At 38.9% G+C, this 19,938-nt stretch overlaps 1 protein-coding gene across 4 annotated transcripts in view; it reads right to left on the bottom strand.

Moving 5' to 3' along the window:
- Positions 1-19,938, bottom strand: part of CRB1 (crumbs cell polarity complex component 1) — a 244,451-nt gene that overhangs the window by 132,135 nt on the left and 92,378 nt on the right. For 3 of the 4 annotated variants that reach the window (XM_062211545.1, XM_062211546.1, XM_062211543.1), the window contains 2 exons: positions 13,461-14,039; positions 2,093-2,288 (listed from right to left, as the gene is read on the bottom strand). In XM_062211545.1, coding sequence (XP_062067529.1) covers positions 2,093-2,288; positions 13,461-14,039 — 775 coding nt within the window. Of the gene's footprint in view, positions 1-2,092; positions 2,289-13,460; positions 14,040-19,938 lie in introns of those variants that run through there. The other variant, XM_062211547.1, reaches the window with a different exon arrangement.

The following is a 19,938-nucleotide window of genomic DNA, read 5'->3' as shown; positions in this document are numbered from 1 at the left end:
ATGAATGGGAGCTTCACTGGGTAAATTATTCTGAGTTGGGAGGTTTTTCTTTTAGGACTTGGACTGTATCTCTCCATTCTCTCCTGGTCTGTAGGGTTTCTGTTAAGAAATCAGCTGTTGATCTGATGGGAGATCCTTTGAAATGATCTGGCCTTTCTCTATAGTATATTTTAGGAAATTTTCATTGTGTTTTACTTTAAAGTTTCACATAATGTACTGTGGTGAGGATCTTTTCTGATCATGCCTATTTGGGGTTCTATGTGTTTCTTGTATTTGGATGTCTGCATCTTTCTCCAAATTGGAGGAATTTTCTATGATTTCACTAAATAAGTTTTCAAAGTCCTTTTTTTCCATTCCTTCAGAAACTTCTAAGACTCACATGTTTGGTCATTTGATAGTATCCCATCCCATAGTCCCCAAATTTTTGTTTGGTCCTTTCGTTTTTTTCTTCTTTAATTGTCAGACTGAGACATTTCAAAAGACCAGTCTTCTAGATCAGGTATTCTTTTTTCTGACTCACCAAGTCTGCTATTAATGCTTTCCACTGCATTCTTTATTTGACTTATTGAATACTTTATTTCTAATTTTTCTGTCTGATTTTTTTTCAGTATCCCTCTTTGCAGACTTTCTCATCTATGTCATGTATAGAGTTCTTTATTTCATGTACCTGTTTCTCTGTGTTTTTGAGTAACCTTACAATCATTCATTTGAATTCCTTTTCAGACATCTCATTATTCTCCCCTTCTTCAAAGTCCAATATTAATGTATTACTGCATTCTTTTTGGACAATCATAGTGCCTTCCTTGACCATGTTTCTTATATTTCTACATCGCTACTTATACATCTGGGGATTACTTGTTATATCCTCTGGGAGAATTTTTTTTACTATTATTATGGATTGAAGGTTTTATTCTTGGAAATGTGCCTCTCTGGATCAATAGAGTACCTGAGACTTACACTGGATTTCCAGGGATGTGTGCTACGTGGGGACAGGGACCTCTAGTCACCATTTGTGGGTAGCCCAAGAGTCTGGAGTGACATCCAAGTTGTGTCAGCACAGCACCTCTGGCTACAGTCAGTAAGTAGAAGGGCTATGTGTTCTCCCTGCCAAAGTGAACCAGCTGATTCACAGCCTAACGGTAGTCCACAGTGCCTGCATACCTCACGCATGTGAGCCATAGAGAACACTGACCCACTCTGTGATGTGTCCCCTAAACTCTCCATGAGAGCTACTCTCAGTGCGCAGGAAATTGAGTTTCTGTAGTTAGACCAGGCACAGGAACCCAGCCACAACTTGTGTACTCCTCAGCTTTGTGGCTTATGCCAGAACTCTCATAGTCATAGGCTGCAGGGATTTCTCTCTCCACCTTGCAAGCCACCCCATCCCTGACATGAGCTGCCTACCATTCCCCAAGTCAGGACAAAGGTGGCTTCAGGGAATTCAGACTGGTGCTATGATATGGGGAGAGGAGAGAAGCAGTATGGTCTCTCCCTTCACAGATTAAAGTAGTTGCTCAGCCCCATGCTAGTTCCCCCATGAGGACCATGGAATTCTCCCTCAGTGAAAGCTGTCAGCTGCAAAGGCTGTGGCCATCCTCTCTCACTTTACCAGGAAGATGGTGCTCGCCAGTTGGGCACCAGCCGTGAAATATGCAGGAGTTACTGGCAGGGTAGGGACATACAAGCTGCATGTCTGTTCTCTCTCTTCATTGCTCAATGGCATCTCTGTTCTGTTCTGACCATTTTCCCCTCAATATTTCCCTCAGTCAGTCCCTGGGAATGTGGTCCTTTCTTTGTTTTTCTGGAATCTGTGTGGCTGAGGTCATTGAGCTTCTTCCCTATTCACCAAACTTGGGTCTCAACTTTTCATTATTTAGGCTGGAGATCTGCTATTTCTAATTTTGCCAAAATGATACAATATTTGTTCATGGAAATTGTATATTATGGAAAACTGGTACATGGATTTCAGAAATTTTTCACACCAAAATAAGTATCCTTTGATTTCATTTTCCCACAGATTTTCTCGGGTGCCTTCCTAGTTTCTGGCCAATGAGTTCTCTCTAAGCCAATTGCCCAATTATAGAAGACATACCTGTTTCCACCATCCATGCACAATCCTCCATGGAGACATGGCTGACTGGCACACTCGTCCACGCTGAGCTCACAGTTGTCTCCTTGGAATCCAGGGGCACACTCACAGAAATAAGTACCCAGAGCATCCCGACAAGTTGCACCGTTTAGACAGGGCTGGGACCAACATTCATCAATCTCCAATTCACAGTTCACACCTTTTAAAAAAAAGCACAGATCATTGTGATTTAATGCTATAACTAGTACTCCAACAGTATTTTTCACTTTGTGTTACTATGTGGGGGCAAACTTTGAAATCTTTACTTAATATGTACTAAACTGATTTTCTGTATATAAAGAGAATTGAAAATGAATCTTGATGTGAACGGAAGGGAAGAGGGAGCGGGAAAGGGGAGGGTTGCGGGTGGGAGGGAAGTTTAGGGGGAAGAAGCCATTGTAATCCATAAGTTGTACTTTGGAAATTTATATTTATTAAATAAAAGTTTTTTTAAAAAAAGCACAGAACAACAGATACGTTTCAGCAAAGTGTTAATATTTTAGCTATTTGGTAATGCTTTATTTACCAAAGCACTTGTCAAATGTTATATTACCCAAAATAATTTTCCTGCTAATTGTAATCGATATTAATATTAGGTATGTTTGTGGGAAGGTGCACAAAGCAGAACAGCTGTTACTTATAAAGAATTGTTGCATACACAGCTTGTGGCTTTTGAGTCTGTAGAAACAGTTAAGTCATTTTTAGAACAAAGTTGTTGTTAAATGTACTTTCACTGGAAGCCTACAATGCACTGGTCAATGTTTTGCATTATTTTTAAATAATTAGTTTAGAAAGGCAGCACATAGAATGGCTAAAACTCAAATTCCCAAGCCAGACATTTTGGATTGAGAACATAGCATAGCCACCTAGATTAGCGATGTGACCTTGAAGAAGTTTCTTAACCATTCCCTATTTCAGCCTCCTTCTCTGCAAAATGAGAACAATGATTGTAACTACCTCACAGGATCATTATTATTATTATAATTAAATATCTTTTACAGTGCTTGTAAGAGTATCTGCTACACCAAAAGTATTTGGCACAAGAAAAAAACACTTGTTATTTCCATAGAAATCTATTGTTCAAATGTGATATGCTACTATGTACTTCAGTGGTCCTTTTTCATAAACATTTTTTAATATTCATTTTTCTTTAGGGTTGTAAATACTACTTTTTAATATAAAGCCAGTTTTTAATTTACTCCAACTAGTGGCTCATTAGAAGCTACTTAATTTTAAGGTAATGTTTTATGAAGAAAAGGTCTATGTTTATCCTTCCAAAAATAGTAACTGAAGATTATTTGCCAAGAAAAATGAATTTAGTATTTATAGAAATTATAGTCATGTTGAGATAACAAATCCTACTGAACCTGTCAGTAATACTGACAATGAGCACTTTCATAGCTTAAGGAGTTTATGAAAAAAATTTTCACTAAATTATTTCTTGAGCTTGACCATGACCAAGAGTTTGGTCATATAATCGTGCTTATGTTAGAGTGTGGAAATAGAAGCTCAGAACTATTGTTATTCATCAAAACCACATTACTAGAACACACCAAAGCTGGGACAGGAACCCTGTTTTGTGCCTTAAATTCCATAATGTTTCCACTACATGCAGTCTTCATATTACTAGATATTCTGCTGTTCCTCGTCTTCACGTTCAGATCTGCACATACCCACTGTTGATAGTGACACAGGCACAATGGGAAGCGGCAGTCACTCACAGACATCTTGCTGTGGTGTCCTCATGTGGCAGAGGGGGCCAGGCCTCCATTTTGGATCTCTCTATAAGGTCACAAATCCAATTCCAGAACTGCACTCCAATGACCTAGTCAACTCTCAAAGACTCACTTCCTAATACCATCACCTCAGGGTTAGGATTTCAACATAAGGATTTGGGAGGACACATTCACACTGTAGCCGTGCCTTCCATGACACCGCTGGAGTCCTTCTGCCGTGGTATCCAACATGCTATTATTATTGCACTAATAATAATAAATGTAGTCAGTGGATAAGAGTTCCAGTTCACATCCTGAAAGAGGTGAATTTTGCTCTAAGAACAGGCCATTTTTTTCTGGAAGGCATTTCCTGATTCCATGCCACACTACTGGGTCCTTCCTTTGTGCTTCCTCAATACTCTATTCACAGACTGTAATTTCTGTTTACATACCTGCTCCCTGAATAAACATGAATGCTTTGTCAGGCATAAATTTTGTCTGAGTCATCTGTGCATCTCCAAGGCTCAGCACAGTGACCAGTGCATTGCCTGCATAAATATTTGATGAATGAATAACATTTGATACATTGTACATTTATTCAACAAATGTTTTTCCAAAGCCAGAAACTTCACATCTTCATAAAAACTATTTCAAATGACTCTGGTTCTGAAAAAAAGCTTGAGTAAGGGTTTAATGTTCTTTGTATGACACCACAAAAACAAGTCACCTTCATAATTAAGAGCAGGTAGAAATACATTTTCCTTTTATAAAATAATTATAATATTTCTGATGAAATAAGATTATATTTCATAATACATAATAACTTTGTTTTCCACAAATTACCCTTCATTACCATTAAATTATCCATGATTTGTAATAGATACCACCAACGTGATTTAGTTGAACAAAACATATTAGAAGAAAGAATATCAAGTCTAGATTTAAATCTCTACATTTTCTAATACTCAAATTATGGTTTTGACAAACATTACTGTTATAATGACAGTGTCAGTTAGAAACATCATACCTCCTAGATTTAAGCATCAGAATGAATGGGGGCTACTGAAGAAGACTCAAGAAAAGTATGAAATAGTAGAAGAAAGCAGTCCTGATATGAAATTTTAAATGACTAACCATAAGTTACTTAAGACAGGTGGAATTAGTTTCAGCTGTGTGTATGAAAGATATTGCATGACAACATAGTTGGTATAAATACTAAGGAAGATCACATTCTTGCTATAAGCATTCTAAAGAGCTGTTCTGAATAGTCTAGTCATTGCCATCAGAGGGCAGTAGAGAGCAACTGAGGCAGGCATGTTTTCATTTTGTTTGCATGATCCATGAAACTACAGTGTTCATTTCTCGCTAAAATCCTAAACAGAGGAGGTGTTATTGTTAAAATTTGAAATTTATTTCACTCTGCCCTCTGCAAAACAATCCATTTGTGTTATTGTGTTAATTTCCATTGAACACCATCATTCCTCCCTAATCATTCCCTTCAGTGTATCTTTGATGAAGCAAGCAGAATGATCTTGTCAAAAATATGGGTGAAATCATTTCGGTCTTCTGCTCAAAAATCTCCGAGAAGTTACCATCTCATTTGGAGTAAAAGCCAAAGTCCTTGCCAAGGATTCCGAGTTTCCCCACACAGTCTGCCTCTACTGTCTCTCTGACCTCTCCTCTGTGTGGGTTTGCTCCAGTCACCCCAACTTTACTGCTGTTTTTTAAACATTCCAAACACAGTCAGCTCTCCATATCCATGGTTCCACATCCATGAATTAAACCAACTATAGATTTAAAATATTTGAAAAAGTTGCATATCTATTAAATATTGTACAGACTCTTACTATTCCCAGAGTATATCAAGTGTCTACATAGAACTTACATTGTATTAGGTATTAAAGATATTCTATAGGTGATTTAAAGTAAATGAAAAATATCCATAGATATACGCAAATATTATACCAATTTTATAGAATGGGCTTGAGTTTTTATAGATTCTGGTACCCACAGGGAGTTGTGAAACCAATTATCCACAAGTAAATGTTTCCATTATCTCTGGGCCTTTGCTTCTACTGTTTTTCTGCCTGGAATGTTATTCCACAACACATTTGCTTTGCTTCCTTCCTCACCTCCTTAACTTTATTCATAATGAAGCCTTCTCTGGTCATTCTATCTGAAATTCAATCTCTGAGTCCCCTTTTTGTTGTACTTTGCTCTACCTCAGTTATCACCACCTATTATGTTTTCTATTGCTTGCTTAACATTATACACATCTATCTCTCCCCTCTTTTACATCACTATTCTTTTGTTTTTGTTTTTTTAATTTGACAGGTAGAGTTATAGACAGTGAGAGAGAGAGATAGAGAGAAAGGTCTTCCTTCCGTTGGTTCACTCCCCAAATGGCTGCTATGGCCAGCGCTGCGCCGATCTGAAGCCAGGAGCCAGGTGCCTCTTCCCAGTCTCCCACGCGGGTGCAGGGCCCAAGCACTTGGGCCATCCTCCACTGCCCTCCCGGGCCACAGCAGAGAGCTGGACTGGAAGAGGAGCAACCGGGACAGAACCCAGCGCCCATATGGGATGACGGCGCCGCAGGCGGAGGATTAACCAAGTGAGCCACGGTGCCGGCCCCCTCATCACTATTCTTTACTCCTGTATTTGCAGAACATAGACTAATTCCTGATCCATTACAGGCACTTAATATATATGTGTTGAACAAATTAATGATAATAAATTCAATAAATAATTTTTATCCATATCATGTGTCTTAGTTCATTTGTGCTGTTGTAACAGAATATCTAAGGTTGTGTAATTTATAAAACTAGAACTTTATTTCCCTGTAGGTTGGAAAGATGGAGATCAATGTGCTGGGAATTTTGGTGTCTGTTTAGGGCCTGGTTCCTGCACTAAAGGTGGTACCTTGCATACTGCACCCTCCAGAGGAGATGCTGTTCTTCACAAGGCAGAAGAACGGAAGGGGGTGAACCCTCTACAGAAAGCCCTTTTTATTATGGCATTAATCCAACTTAAATGCCTGCCAACAGACACCTCCCAATACTGTGGAACTGGTGATTAAGTTACTGATACGTGTATTTTGGAGAGGACAAATATTCCAACCATAGCATCACATATATAGGACAGTTACTAGCAGTGAGTGCTTTATGTAAAATCCTACCTTTTATTGAATTGTCATTCTTGTCTCATGTTCTCTAGAATAAGAGCCAAGGGTATTGCAAGCAAATTCAGATAACTGTCCCCTGTGGTTTCTCAAAGTATGGCCCTGGACCCAGCAGCACAGGCATCACATGGAAATTTGTTCCAAATTAACGCTCTTGGGTCCCACCTCAGATCCATTGAATCAAACTCACCAAGCTACCCAGGTGAGTCCGATGATACTACAGTTGAAGAGGCATTGACCTATGCTATCAGTTTATTAAGTTAGAAGTGGCAATTCAATTTTTCAATGAATCTTTTTTCATATTAGAGATTTCAAGTTTTCCTAGAATAAAACAAGTTAGAAAATATCCTGGCCTTGATCAATGTTCAATGAATTTGCTTCCTAGTGACCCTTCAGGTCCAAGTTCACTGTCCCAGGCCAGGCAGGTCCTAATATCTTACACCCTGATTATTTGCAATGGCCTTATTAACTAACATTCATGTACTAACTGGCCTAACTAGTTTCCATGTACTAGTACACTAACTATTAGTTATGTACTAATACATTTTCTTGACTATGAATTGATTTTTTTAACTTTTATTTAATGAATATAAATTTCCAGTGTACAGCTTATGGATTACAATGGCTTCCCCCTCCCATAACTTCCCTCCCACCCGCAACCCTCCCCTCTCCCGCTCCCTCTCCCCTTCCATTTGCATCAAGATTCATTTTCAATTCTCTTTATATACAGAAGATCAATTTAGTATAAAGGTTTCAACAGTTTGCACCCACATAGACACACAAAGTGAAACATACTGTTTGAGTACTAGTTATAGCATCAAATCAAAATGTACAGCACATTAAGGACAGAGATTCAACATGAGGAGCAAGTGCACAGTGGCTCCTGTTGTTGACCCAACAAACTGACACTCTAGTTTATGGCACCAGCAACCACCCTAGACTGTCATCATGAGTTGCCAAGGCTATGAATTGATTTTTAATATATCTTATTTCTGAAATAGAGATGTACATTAAAATTAAATTTAATCTTTTTTTCATATTTTTAAAAAGATTAGTTTGCTACTAAAGATTCATTTGTAATAGAGGAAATAAGATAACTTCCCACATGGATTTGCTTCGTCATACACCAAGTGGCCTTTCACTACCTTCTTACAGGCCTGTCTTTCTAATCTTACAGGCATCTAATACGGAAATGTACATTGATCAATCTAACTCATTTAAGCAAAACCTCAATTACAGAATGATTCATCTTATCAACTTGAATGGAAAGTAGTCACATGCTCAGAGCTGGTCATATTGTTATTAAGGAGTACGGCCACTTGCTCTCAGCTTCAGCTGGTACTTTGGCTGACGCACAGCAGATGCTCAGCGGCACGTCCAGCGGCTCTCTCTGAGCTCATCTCTGCAGTTCATGAATCACCACTCCTGACGCACAGTGAAGTGCACAGAGGAGATCCGTGGGCTACAGTTCTTTTTCCCCTCCTATCTGCATGTCTTTTTAAATTTATCACCTTTTCTTACTGAATTGCTCAGAGGAACATGGGCTTTTTCCTGTAATCCAAGTTCTTTATGATCACTCTAAATCTGGACAGAGTATACTGCAGCTAGGTCATTGCAATGCAGTTTTCAGGATTCAACCGGAGGTCGAGACTGGGTAGGAGCTTTCCAGTACATCCAAGCTGATTGCCAATGGTCTTTTTCTTTCCCTCTCAGTGTTGACTTTTCCCTTGGTCCCATAAACCTTCTTTGGGGTTCTTATTAATTGTCATGAGCTGCCACAAACACTAGTAATCCTGGGATAGCAAGGCAGTAGGCAAACCTCCTTGTGTGTTTAAATGATGGTGTAGTACATGAAAAGTTTCCAAATTAAGCTCACATGCACTTAATTTCTGAGTCCCAGTACTAGCTAGACATTAGAATTGTCACCTCTCTCTACTAATGAGTAGTCAGGGCTGAGAACCACGGATGAGCTACCACAACGCAGGGGTCAGTTGAGCAAGCCTACAATTGCACCTTTGTACCTGAGCAAGCCCAACAAGCTAATAACAGACCTGATTCTTACTGCTTTATGAGTCTCTCATCTAAATTCTATTTGCAAGTGAGTGTCATATATGTCAACTGAAAAGCTAAATAATAAAATTAAGCTGATTTCTTAGAAAACAAGGGAAGAATATCGTCAAATAGGGAACAATACCACGATAACAAGGAAGGCATCCTCATCGTGGATATGGAGTGTAATAGTGAGAAAGGGCCACCATCACTGGGCCCAGGAGAGATATGATATAACCCACAGTACAAATGAATTCATTGTAGAGTGAAATGCCTTATGATGGTATTTTACTACATTTCTCATTTGGATTACACCTTGCTGTCTTGTATGCCTACATTTAGACCCACTGAAAGGACTCATTATAAGTCAGTTAAATTAAAATATAAAGAAAATGCACACACTATAAAATATTTTCCAAGCTGTGTGTTTGCACTTAAAGGACTACTTCAGAAGAATACTTTAGTTAAAATGGCTGGAACATAAATTTGTTGTCACATCTATTCATTTTAATCATTATTTATAACATTGAAAATGCAACATAAAATAGGAAATACTCTTACTGAACTATGATGGATTTTAAATGTGGCCATTATAATCAATAACAATCCCAAACCAGTCCCATAGAAACTTATTTCTAAAATTTAATTCAAAAATATATTTATTGGGAATTCAACTGCTGCAATCCTGAAGAAAATGGAGACCAATAGTATGGCACTTAAACCAGGAGCTTTCTATGTATGAATATTGTTTTCTAAACTCCTTTTAATATTCCCCATAATGGTTAGAATAGTGTTGGTAATTAAATAGTACTTGATAAGATAATTTTCCACTTAATAAGCATTCTCCCATCAAAAAGTAGACAGAGCAATAAAGAAGGTAAATTAAAATAGCTTAATGCCCAGCTTCCTCAGTGTCATTACCAGGCAATGTGCCCAGAAATGCATAAAAAAGTTTTAAAATTGGAACAACCTAGTAATAATTTATTAAGCAACCATTGTTCATAAACATTGAGTGGGGCTCTTTGAGGAAGAGTATCTCCTCTTAACACATAGGCACGTAACTGACATCAAAAGCATATTGAAAAATTAAAGAATACAAACAAGGGATGATTTCTGTCTTTCAGAAACTAATATTTTAATCAGGGGAGACAGAAAAAAACAGGATATAAACTGCAACTAGCATGGACTTAGTGTGTATAATTACTACAGCAATGTGAAAGTATTATTACAGCTGAAAAGCTGCCTGGACATGCTTTTTGAGTTAGGTGATACTTGAACTAGGACATGGAAGTAGAGGACAGCTTCGTAGAGTGGACATTGTAAAGTGGGAATGACATTTTAAGGGGAAGGAAACCCTTGAATAAAAATAAAGTTGGGGTGGGTATTTGGCATATGGAGCAGCTGCTTGGCACAGTGGTTAAGTAACTGACCGGGACATTTGCATCCACATCAGAATGCCTGATTGCAGTCCTATGCTTCTAATTCAGTGTGTACTCGGGGAGGCTACAGATGATGGCTGAGGTATTTCAGTCCACCCGCATTGGAGAGGTGGATTGAATTCCAATCTCCTGGCTTCATCCTGTCCCAGCCCTGGGTATTCTGGCATTTAAGAACAGAACAAGCAGATGGAAGATATTCCTCTCTCTCTCTCTCTATCTCTCTCTCTCTCTCTCTCTCTCTCTTCCCCCTTCCAAATAAAATGAAAACAAATAACTTTTTAAAATGAAGATGATTGATTTGAGGAAATAGAATGCCTTGGTGGGATGGTGTGTAGAGATATGGCTAATGTCAGAAACAAATTGTGGTGGCCTTTCAATGAAAAACTAAAATTATACTCTGTGTAGTGGGGAGATCTCAAGGTTCTTCAGAAGGTTGTGGCACAGATCTGTTTTAGAAATATTATTCCAAAGGCAGTGTTCAGAACTTGGAGAAGGTAAAGGCTGAAGTGGAGAATTCAAGAGGTAGCATGGTGTTACACACAGAAGGTGAGGAAGTGCTGAGCCAAAGCACTGGGAACAGAATGAATTAACTCATTTTGGAAGATAACTTAGATGCCAAAACAACAGATTTTGAAGATTGGTTATAGGTGAGATATGTGGAAAAGGGAGCAAATTTTACATAACAACAAAGATATATGTCTATTTTTAAAAATATTCCAGAATATTAGTATTATATGAACAAAATAATGTTGAGGAATTCTCATGCAAATTTTGAAGAGGAGTACTTTCAATATAATTATATTTCATAACAAACTTGGGAAAAAATATAAAAATAAAAAGGTATGTATGAAAGGGATGAGATAAGGCAAACTGAAAGCCAAATATCACAGGCAGCTGCAAAAGTGGCAAAAGATACAAGGAAAATCGTATTAATGTGAGTGACCTCTCAGTGATAGGAGTCAGGAAACCAGGAGTGTGATGAGCAGTATGAATGTGAGAAAGCATGGATGGGGTCAGTTGCCCCCTTGCAAGTACATGGAAAGTCCAAAAAGTAAAGCAGATGAAGAGAGATGGTCATCATAAAGACTTGACCTCCACGAGGAACTGACTTATAAATAATAGAAAAATATGATGCATTCTTGTTTTCTCTTGTCAAGAAATGAAAGAGATGACTTATTTCTTAATAAAGTGATGATTTATCAATTTTCCATGCTCTTTTAGACATGGTATCTCCTTCACTGATCACACATGCACTTTAGTCCTGGAAACCAGTTGGTAGACTGCCTTCCAAGTACGGTGCTATGTCAGGCTTTGGGTATTAGAAGGTAGAGTTGAGGTAGGAGGAAAGGAGTATAATCTGATGCAGAAACCTGAAATTTTCAATCCTGGAAAACTACTAGTCTCCAAGTAATTCATTAACTCTAAACTAAATCTAAGTGTATTTTTAAGGCTTTATTCTATTTTTAATTGACAAATAAAAATTGTATATACTTGTAGGGCATAGTGTGATATTTCCGTACATGTATAGGTTAGAATGAACAAATCAAGCTAATTAGTATATCTATTACCTCAAATATTTATCATTTCCTTACAGTGAAAATATTTGAAATCCTCTCTCATGGTTCTTTTTAAATATATGATACATTTCTATTAGCTATATCCCCCATGTTTTGCAATAAAACATCAGAACCTATTTCTCCTTACTGTAACTCTATACCTGTGGACCAATGTTCTCCTTTTCTTTATTCGCCCTCCCCCAATAGCATCTGGTAATAAACATTCTACTCTTTAATTCTATAAGCTTGAATATTTTAGACTCCACATGTAAGTGAGAGTACACTTACATGCATAAGTGTACCTTATACTGTGCCTGGCTTTTTTCACTTAACACAGTGACCTCTAGATTCATCCATGTTGTTTCAAATGATATAATACAAACAGCAAAGAAATACATGAGAAAATTGCTCAACATCTCCAGGCACCAGAGCTATGCAAAATAAAACCACACTGAGATATCACCTTACAAGTATTTTTGAGGATACAGAGAAACAGGAACCCTTGCATACTGTTGGTGGGAACATTAGTTAGATAGTGATTTTAGAAAACGCTATAGAGGCCCCTTAAAAGACATGTGATTCAGCAATGCCAATACTGAGTATATACTTAAGAGAAGTGAAATCAGGATGCTGAAGAGATGTCTCCACTCCTATGTTCAATATACAAGATATGTTCAAAATATACAAGATATGGAAACAACATAAATATCCATCAACAGGTAAATGGATTTTAAAAAGGTACTATGTAAAATAATGGAATATGATTTAGCCTTAAGAAACCAGAATCTGAGCCGGCGCCGCGGCTCACTAGGCTAATCCTCCGCTTTGCGGCGCCAGCACACCGGGTTCTAGTCCTGGTCGGGGCACCGATCCTGTCCCGGTTGCCCCTCTTCCAGGCCAGCTCTCTGCTGTGGCCAGGGAGTGCAGTGGAGGATGGCCCAAGTACTTGGGCCCTGCACCCCATGGGAGACCAGGATAAGCACCTGGCTCCTGCCATCGGATCAGCGCGGTGCGCCCGCCGCAGCGCGCTGCCGCAGCGGCCATTGGAGGGTGAACCAACAGCAAAGGAAGACCTTTCTCTCTGTCTCTCTCTCACTGTCCACTCTGCCTGTCAAAAAAAAAAAAAAAAAAGAAACCAGAATCTAAGCTTCAAATCATGTAGCACTCCACTTAAAACAGCAATGGTAGACAATCACTTAGAGTGGAGTCAATGGATGTTATAGTAGCTTAGGAAGTTTTCTATCAAGTGATTTTCTATCAAGTGATTGATTCCTGTCAATAACTTGGCCATTTTCATAAACGGTTGAATGGTACATAAAATGTCACCTCTACTTCACCACGTTGAAGAATGAGAAAGCTAATTACATTATCTGGGACTGAGGAGTGAGCACGTACCGGAATAATCATGGGGGCAGATGCACACGTATCTTCCAATCTCGTTGAGGCACATGGCTTCATTCTTGCAGGGACCCGAGGCACATTCATCCACTTCCAAGTCACAGTGCTTGCCTTGATATCCTGGGACACAGAAGCAGGAGTAGCCATCAACTCCATCCTGGCACATTGCCCCATTGTGGCACGGGCTCGAGGCACACTCATCTTCGTCTGTTTCACAGAATCTTCCGGCATATCCAGCAGGGCAGATGCAGGTGGGTTGTACAGGGCCCTGGTGGCAAATACCTCCATTTTGGCAGGAGCTCACGCCACAGGAACCAGTGGAAGTTTCACAGGTTGTCCCGCTGTACCCTGGAGGACATCTGCAGAGAAAGCCTCTTCCTCCTGGGGTGGTGAGACAAGTGGCACTTCCTTGACAGGGATTGGAGGAGCAAGGATCTTTCACATTGTCACAGTCTTTGTCCAAGCTGTCAGTTACATCTGAACAAGGGCAACTGTCTTGTGGAAAACTCTTGCAGGTAGAACTGTTTGGGCAAGAATTTGAGAGGCACCTGGTGACATTTTCATTGCAAAAGGAATCTACAAGGAAGTAAAAAAAATTAAATTTACAACAGTTGAGGATAAGATTAAGGAATTTCTTTCTTTCTGACTCTTGTGCCACTTTGAACACATTCATTAAAGAAATGTCCAGTTGACTACAGTCTCATGATGAGCTTTAATTTCTCATTTATCAAAACTTCCCCTATAGTTGCTCACAACAAAAATGGCTGGGTCGAGATGATCTTCTCTTCCATATCTCTTCCCAGCACTGATCAAGCAATGGGACAAACTTATGCAGCTGTTCAACCTTCCTATATACACAGGCCAGAAATTCACATTCTTTCATGGAAGGTTTTATGGAATACCAGGAGATGAGCAATAAAACCATCTCTGAATTCATCGTTAAATTGAAACTAACATTTAAATGAATAATACAACTTGGTTTGTGACTGCTTTATCACAACCACAACTTTATGCTCAAAAAAATAATAAAGAAAATGAGAGAATAAAAAATGCAATTCTGACTATTCACTGAACATGTACGTTATGCACTAATTGTGCCTGGTATATCATGAATAGTATTTCTTATCTTCATGGCAAGAGTTTATAATTATGTACATTTTACTGGTCAACATTTTAAATCCTGCTGCAAGGAAATTGATGTAGTAAAGTCTGGAAACTTTTCATGTGGTTTCATCTAATACATTATTTTCTTATATTTACTTCCTTTAAGCAACTCCACTAAAGAAAATGACTCAACCTTGTTTTAAGCCTGGTTAAAAAAAAACAAGTATTTTTGTTACCTGTTATCAAAGACCAGAAACTGTTTACTTTCAGCTAGAAAGACAGCAGCAATACACCTACATTGCCCTACCTCAAGGGTACATAATATCGCTACCCTTGTATCATAATTAGCCGAGATCTTAATCACTTTCCACTCCATTGATTCCATTATACTCCCTTGAGAATGTCAGGGAACTAAGAACTTGAGCCATCATTTGCTGCTTCCCAGGGCATCTATGAGCAGGCAACTGGAATCAGAAGTGGAGTCAGGACTCGACCTATGCACTCTGATATGAATTGTGGCTGTTCCAAGTGGCATCTTAACTGCCTGCTCCATTTTTTAAGTTTTCCCTTTGCTGTGCAGAAGTTGTTGAGATTTATGAAGGCCCATTTGTCCATTTTGGCTTTTGTGGTCTGTGTTATTGGTGTCATATTCGAGAAACAATTGCCAAATCTAATGCCATGAAGATTTCACCCTTTGGTTTAAAATATTTTAACATTATATTGAATTACAGTATACATACCAAGAAATGCACATACCATCTATATGCTACCTACAAGAAACACACCTCAGCAACAAAGATACACCCAAGCTGAAAGTCAAAGAATGGAAAAAGGGCCGGCGCCGTGGCTCAACAGGCTAATCCTCTGCCTTGCGGCGCCGGCACACCGGGTTCTAGTCCCGGTCAGGGCACCGGATTCTATCCCGGTTGCCCTCTTCCAGGCCAGCTCTCTGCTATGGCCCGGGAAGGCAGTGGAGGATGGCCCAAGTGCTTGGGCCCTGCACCCGCATGGGAGACCAGGAAAAAGCACCTGGCTCCTGGCTTTGGATCAGCGCGATGCGCCGGCCGCAGCGGCCATTGGAGGGTGAACCAACGGCAAAAAGGAAGACCTTTCTCTCTCTCTCTCTCACTGTCCACTCTGCCTGTCAAAAAAAAAAAAAAATGGAAAAAGATCTTCCATACAAACAGACATGAAAAATGAACAGGAATAGCTATTATAATATCAGACAAAATAGACTTTAAAACAAAATCTGTTAAGAGACAAAGAAGGGCATTATGTAATAATTAAATGATCAGTTCAACAGAAAGATGGGACTATAGTTAATGCATAAGCACCTAATGCTAGGGTATCCTGCTAGGTAAACCAAATGTTACTGGATCTAAAGGGAGACATAGGCTCCAATACAATAATACTGAAGGATTTTAACATCCCACTTACATCAGTTGGAAAGACAGACCAGACAAAATATCTAAAAAGAAACAACAGAGCTAATCTACATTACAGACCAAGTGGACCTGGTAGATATGTACAGATCGTTACATCCCACAGCTGCATAATATATGTTCTTTTCATCAGTGTGTGGAACATTGTCTAGGATAGACCATATGCTAGGCCATAAAACAAGTCTCAACAAATTAAACAAAAATGAAATTGTACCATGTAGCTTTTCTGACCACACTGGCATGAAACTGGAAATTAACAACACAAGAAAACCTAGAAAATACACAAACATGTTCCTTAATGAACAGTATAGAAAAAATCAAAGGAAAATCAGAAAATTTCCAGAAATGATTGAAGATGACAACACAACATATTAACTACTGGATATAGCAGTGTCAAGAGGAAATTTCTAGCAATTAGTTAGTATCTACGTCAAGAAATTGGAAATTCATCAGATAAATGATCTAACAATGAATCTCAAAACCTAGAAAAAAAATCCAAAAAGTTGGTAGAAGGAAAGAAATAATGAAAATTAGAGAAGAAATAAACAAAATTGAAATTAAAATTTATTTACTTATTTGAAAGGCAGAGTTACAGAGAGGCAGAGGAAGAGAGAGAGACAGAGAGAAGTCCTCCATCCAATGGTTCACCCCCAAATGGCCTCAAGGCTGGAACTGCACCAGTCAAAAGCCTGGAGCCAGGAACTTCTTCCTGGTGTCACAAGCAAGTGCAGGTACCCAAGGACTTGGGCCATCTTCTGCTGTTTTCCCAGGCCATAGCAGAGAGCTGGATTGGAAGTAGAGCAGCCAGGACCTGAACCAGCAACCATATGGGATACCAGCACCACAGGCGGAGGATTAACCTACTGCACCATGGCACTGGCCCCAAAACTGAAATTTAAAACATGCAAAAGATTAGTGAAATAAAGAGCTGATGTTTTGAAAGAGTAAATAAAATTGATAAACCATTGGCCCAACTAACCAAAAATAATATCCCACAGTTTTTTTTCACTTATTTTCCTATTTGGAGGTATTTTACTTACGTTTCTGATCAGATGGCTGTAGCTAAGACTTCCAATGCTCTGTAGAAGGAAGCAGTGAGAGTGGGTATCTTTGCCTTTTTTGTGATCCTAAAGTGCAATCTTTTAGTTTTTCACCATTGAATATGATTTAGCTGTGGGAGTATTAGTCAGATTTTCATTACTACAGCTAAAATGCCCAAGCAGAGCTTCTTTGGAAGTAAGAAGGTTTATTTTGGCTCTTATCTGAAGGTTCCCAGTCCAAGATCTGGTGGCCCTGTATGGCTGGCAGCTGAAGCACGTGCTGTAGCAGACCTCCAATAAGGATGTCTCAAAGAAGGAAGCTGGACAGAGTCCCAGATAAAGATAATAGAACACTAAACAGGCCATTTTGAAAAGCAAGGCAAAACAAATTTCACTGCTAGTAATTCTAGGAAAAGCTGAAACTTAAACAATAAAGTAAGTGAAGTCAACATGTATAATTGAAATGAATAAAAAGTAATGAGTAATGTGAAATCAATATATAATTGAAGAAACCAATATATTATAACAACTGTAACTACAAATAAAATATAGACCTACTATTGAGAGAAGTAGAATTCTGTGTGTGTGTATGTGTGTGTTTTAGAAGTACAAGAGAGTTAAATCTAGTTCTACCATAGTAGGCTTCCCATAGTTTATGTCAATATTGAAATCTGAAAAAAGAAACCACTATTATTTTGATACACAAATTAAAAAAAAAAACAGAAGAAATAGCAAGAAATTCTTAAGCAGTCAATTCTGGAGAGCGCACATTGGGAGGAAGAAGCAGGAACTGGGGTGATAAAAGCAATATTTCTGAGGCAGGAGCCACCATGATGCTGCATCCCATTTCTGAGTTGCGCTTCAAGTTCTGGCTGTTCCACGTTCAGTCCAGATCCACATTAATATGCACGGGAAACAGTAGATGACGGCTCAAGTCCTTGAGTACTTGTCATCCAAGTGGAAGACCCAGATGGAGTTCCTGGCCCCTTTTGGCTTCAACCTGCTCCAGCCCCTACTGTCGTGGCCACTTGGGGAGTGAACCAGCAGAAAGAAGATCTCTACTTCCCTCCTTTTCAAGTAAATAAATCTTTAAAATGAGGGCTTATCTCTGCTTCCTTTACAATCTTTTGGCATTATAGAGGGGTCCACATGGTGGTGCAGCAAGTTAAACTGCCATTTGCAAACCCAGCATCCCATATCAGTGCGCAGATTCAAGACCCAGCTGCTCCACTTCCAACCCCGCTCATCTGGCCCAGACTTGGCTGTTATGACCATTTTGGGGAGTGAACCAGTGGATAGAAGATCTCTTTCTCTCTGTAATTCTGCCTCCCAAAAGATAAAGCATTATAAAATGAATTTTCTAAAAATATATTTAAAACAAAGTAGATGGATTTATGCTTTCGTTGCACACCCTGCTCCTCATCACTTTGTTTCTGAGTGAAGTTTGAATGGTTTTTAGTACTAGTTCCAGATCAGATCATCCATCAGCTATATTCTCTTACTGTGTCTTCCCTGGGGTGACTGTTGTCCTTGCCACCATTTTCTACATATGTTTGCAGGTGTGTCCACAGGTAAGACACCAACAGCTGCTCTAAGGAATGCAGCCCATGAAATGGATGTTATTGACTGATGCAACAGTTGACTGTACATGACAACCAATAATCTGATGAAAAGAAATTTTTATTTTTCAAACATAAAAAGTAACTGTAATTTACCTCATTATTCAGCTAATTAATCAACTAGTATGGTAAAAGTACACTATGAAAAGACTAATGATAGTAGTGTTGCAAAGTTTGGATTATGATTATTCTAATTTCTGTACCCATAGTTGAAAACATAAACATCTTATATTTAATTATATCTAGCAGATTGTTGGTACCAGATTGTCGATATCTGAGTGAACAATCAAATAATCTTCATAGTAACACCTTTAGTACAAGACTTACTAGAAGACATCAGAAACTTAATAGGGTTATTAAATTTATAATAGAAATTTAATTTCCAGGGAGAAGTCCATAGAGAATTTTGTTTCCAGTTTTCATAGGAGACTTTTATAAATAAGAAATTTTACTGGATATGAATTGTAATTTTCAGATCTACATAGACTGCAAAATTGTTTCCCAGCAGTAAAGTGTGCCATCTGCTGGCTAATATAGGAAGTTCTACATTAGTGGGTTTTAGATGTAATTTTGTCTTCTTTCTCTCTCCCTTCCTTTTTTCTTTCCTTCCTTCCTACTTTCCTTCCTTCCTTCCTCCTTTCCCTCCCTCCTTCCTTCCTCCCCTTCCTTCCTTCCTTCCTTCTTTCCTTCCTTTCTTTTTTCCTTCCTTCCTCCTTCCTGACCTCCCTCCCTCCCTTTCTCTTTTCTTTTAAAGAGTAGCAGAATTCTCTAAGAAAAAGATTGAGAGGAATTCCAATTTAAAGACCCAGAAGGTAGACCTACTGGGGGTAAAGGACAGGGGGAGCCCTTTCAGCTGAGCGAGTCTCGCCTCCTGACTCCCATGGAGAGGAACAAGGAGCCCTGGAGCTTAAGGATAGCAGTTTGTAAATGGCAGAAAATAAAATATGTATGCATTTAATTTATATATTTTTACTTTACTTGAAAAGCAGACAGAGACAGACAGAAATATTTCCTATCCTCTTGTTTGTTCTCCAAAAACCTGCAACAGCCTAGGCTAGGCCAGACTGAAGCAAGGGTCCCAGACTCAAGTCAAGTCTCCCATGTGGGTGGCAGGAACCCAACTACTTAAGCATTACTGTATTTCCCAAGGTCTGCATTATCCGGAAGCCAGACTCAAACCCAGGCACTCTGACATGGGCGTGGGTATCTCAAGTGGCATCTTGACTGTTTTGCAAAACACCTGCCCCAGAAAATAAAATATTTTAAGTAA

This window comes from Lepus europaeus, chromosome 14 (genome assembly GCF_033115175.1).
Source record: "Lepus europaeus isolate LE1 chromosome 14, mLepTim1.pri, whole genome shotgun sequence".
NCBI classification, from domain to species: domain Eukaryota; kingdom Metazoa; phylum Chordata; class Mammalia; order Lagomorpha; family Leporidae; genus Lepus; species Lepus europaeus.
The sequence above is the reverse complement of the archived record's forward strand: the minus strand, read 5'-3'. Positions and strand labels throughout refer to the sequence as shown.